At 47.7% G+C, this 3,567-nt stretch overlaps 1 protein-coding gene across 1 annotated transcript in view; it reads right to left on the bottom strand.

The window, feature by feature from the left end:
• Positions 1–3,567, bottom strand: part of T265_05109 (hypothetical protein) — a gene marked incomplete at both ends in the record, with an annotated part of 44,539 nt that overhangs the window by 35,760 nt on the left and 5,212 nt on the right. Inside the window, one exon of the mRNA XM_009170026.1 lies at positions 2,875–3,162. Coding sequence (XP_009168290.1) covers positions 2,875–3,162 — 288 coding nt within the window. The remainder of the gene's footprint in view (positions 1–2,874; positions 3,163–3,567) is intronic.

Raw genomic sequence — 3,567 nt, 5'->3', positions numbered from 1 at the left:
GTCAACGATTTCACGCGTACCTCATCCAATGAAGACAATGGTGTTCATGCACCCCCTCTATCTGACTTGCACACGCCTCCGCTCAATAATATTGGAGACGATATCGATCATATTTCAGTCTCACTCCCGTGCCTGGGCAATGCACCTGCATCTCCAGATACATATGACCCTAGCATCTCTGATTTAGCCAGGCTCCAGCAGCGTACACGGCCCTACATTTTAAGAAATAGAGAAGCCTAACCACACTCATTATTACTCATTAGATTTTTACAATCATTCATCCAATACCTGTACCCAATTTATTCTTCTACACACAATCCAACGGCCAGGTTGAATGTCATGAATATTCTTTGTGCTCACATTAACGTTTTGTATTAACCATGTTTTCGCCTTCATTTTCAGCTTATGTACGTCTATTCTTAGACGAGTAAAGCGCTATTCATTCTACGCCATTCATTCTTGTTCTCGCGCTCAATCAGAATCGATATTCTATTCGTAGCACCTATCACCTGGCTGCATGAGGAGTGGTCAACCAAGATGATGACGATATTTCAAAGGTTGCGCGACGTGCGAAAATTATTCTGACCGATTCGCACGACCGGGTCGGAGGCTGATGACTGCGTATGTTCACTCAAGTCCCAACGAGCTGCTGGACCGGATGATTTCCCACGGTCACTGTTCAGGGGTGGGTGTGAAGTCTCCAGTCAGCGCTCATCTGATCTATTTACCTGCATACGGGAAAACCTGACCGTCTCAGACAACTGGGGACAACCGGTGATGGTGCTCACCTTCAAAAAGGGCCCCGTAGTGCGTTTGGCAATCATAGGGAGATCAACTTGACCCCAGTCACCATGAGATTCTTGGCATGGTTTGTGGCCTTATGGTGGCTCGTGAGATACATTTGGTGGCGAAACGGCATATCCATGAATCTGAGGGGACGTGTGTAACGGGCTACAGTCCGGGTTGTATGGATATGAAACCTCTGAGGACATCGGAACTGAGTCATCATCCCCATAGACAGCATAACATCAGTGTTCAACAGTGGTGCTTCGCTGCTGTACAATCACGATTTTTTTAGACTTATGGTGAGGAAAAGAATACGTGAATGAGGAAGGGGCTTAGTGCCAGCTCACCGCTATCACTCAGAGGTTGCTACACCTCCGGACACCCATCTGGGCAATCTGCATAGAAACTAACAACAAGGCATCGATTAGCAGCCATATCTTGCGGCGTTTCTAACCAGACAGTGGAAATCTCTCCGACCCAATCGTGAAAGGCGAGTCACCCTAGCACCCAAACTTTTCGTAAACCATTACATACTCTTCTAGGTCAAAAGACGGCCACCTCTCTGAATTAGGAACGGACAACAGCATTCTGTTCAACCAAGTTGAGACGTTTTCATGTCTTCCAAAAACCAGTATTCCAGATCCTTGGCTCATACAGACACGTGTAGGCGAATCCCACAGACGTTGGCCTCGCAAAAGAAAGCAGCATTAGTTTTGATACTGATGCTTCACCATGGAACATTCAGTCCATTAGATTGAACTTGAAGTACTCAAGTGAAAGAAGTAAGAAACGGATGAGGAGGAGGCCGACTACTAGCATATTGCAAACCTACGCCTCCAGATGCTCAATCAGCTAATCGGAAAGAGCCTGACAGCACGAACACCACTGACATCGATCAGCCGCCACTTCATGCAATGTCTCCAGCCAAGCACAGAAGTCATGGGAGTGACACTCTCAAGGGTGGACCGTACAAACAACAGCCAAACTCTTCATGATTTCTTCCACGCTCTTCTGCCATCTCACATGTTGTCTATCTGGCCATTCTGACGGAGGCAGAGAGAACAACGCTGGCCCGGTAGACGGTATTTCGGCATGCGTGGCACACGACAGGGCCATCTCGGTTGATGGTGCTGGATGTTTTCCGCAACTGAAGCACCTGCGGCACAACCAAATACTCGTTTTCTAATAACCTCGTTAGTAATACGCCATCGGGGCGAGATGGCTCAAGTGGTTACAACGCGAATTTACTGGTCAGAAGGTTGGCGGTTCGAACCCGACATCTGCCTCTCGACTTCCCCTGTCTAGGCTTGGGCAACCTGACAGTATCCCAGCCCTCGTGCTTCCTTCGGGTGGCATGGCAGCTAGGCACCGGGAGGGTGTTACAGTTGAAAGATTTGATTTTAGAATACGCCATCCAACACCAGCAACGCCTCTGAGACATCGGTAGCCGAAACCCGGAAGACGCCTCACATCGTCTGCCCGCAGAGACCATGTCTCGCCGCCATACAACAAAAGACCTTTTCACAGCCTAGTAAACTTGATCCTTAACACCCAGCGACAGGCCTTTGACACCACAAATGAGCAAGAGTTAGAAAACGTAATTCTGATCTGTGAGATTCATTCACTGACTTCATCAGACACTTCCGTCAAAGCAAGTACAACTACCGAGGTATGTAAAATTCTCCACGATCCCTGGGTCTTCGCTTTGAAGTGAAAGGGACATATTCAGAGACCTTAAGTTCTGAATCATGACTTCTCAAGTTGAAGGCGCATGCCGAAAGATGGTAGGACGGTGGTTAGTTTATACAATAAGGTCGCCTTCGTCTTCGAAGATGAGGACGATGTCATCTAACCATCATCATAATCGATAGCATGACATCACTGTTCAACACCGATGCTTCACTGCCGTACAACCATGACTTATTTGAAAGCCTCATTGTAAAGCAAAGAGTAAAGATGTATGGGGAAGGGACTTAGCACTAGCTTACCACAATCATTCCGAGGTGCCTATACCTTCAGACACTCATTTAGGCGATCTGCATAGAAACTGACAGCAAGAACGACACTGACATCGGTTGGCAGGCATACCTTGTAGTGTCTCCAACCAGGCACAGTGAGGATCACGCGGTCCCCATCCTGGAAGACGGGTAGCACCGACAGCACCCAAGCGCTTCGTGATCTCCTTCATATTCCTCTGCCAAGTCAAGGATTGACCAGCTCTCTGTTTACGCCACTCCGAATTGGGCATGGAAAGCTGCACTCTCTTTGGCAAACGATGGTTCGGAATACGCAACAAATATCCCAAACAACGCAACTTCTGGTGCTGGACACATTCTTCAATGGAAGTACCGGTTGCACAACCGAAAACGTCCTTTCCTATTGCTTCATTACGGATTCACAAACACCAAACCACACGAGCTATAGTTCTGAGACAACGATTGTCAAACACCTGAAGACGTCTCAGTTGCGCTGCTCGAATAGGCCAAGTCTCACAGCCATACAACAAAACAGCCCGCACCTCTCCCTGGATTGTAAGTGGCTGCACGTCCACGAGCATGACCTTACACTTTGTAGGTGCAAAGTGTATACCAAAGGACGGGATGACTTTGGTCAGTTCACCCAAGAATACTTGCGCCTTCTCCTCCTCTTCGAACATGAGAAAGATGTCGTCTGCATGTTTCGGATCGACAAGGTTTTCTTCACAGGCTATTTGAACATCAGGGTTTTGGAGACCCTCCAGCGTTCGTCTCATTTTTCATCGATCACAAAGTTAAAAAGGAA

Source organism: Opisthorchis viverrini (genome assembly GCF_000715545.1).
Source record: "Opisthorchis viverrini unplaced genomic scaffold opera_v5_92, whole genome shotgun sequence".
Classification (NCBI taxonomy): Eukaryota; Metazoa; Platyhelminthes; class Trematoda; order Opisthorchiida; family Opisthorchiidae; genus Opisthorchis; species Opisthorchis viverrini.
The sequence above is the reverse complement of the archived record's forward strand: the minus strand, read 5'-3'. Positions and strand labels throughout refer to the sequence as shown.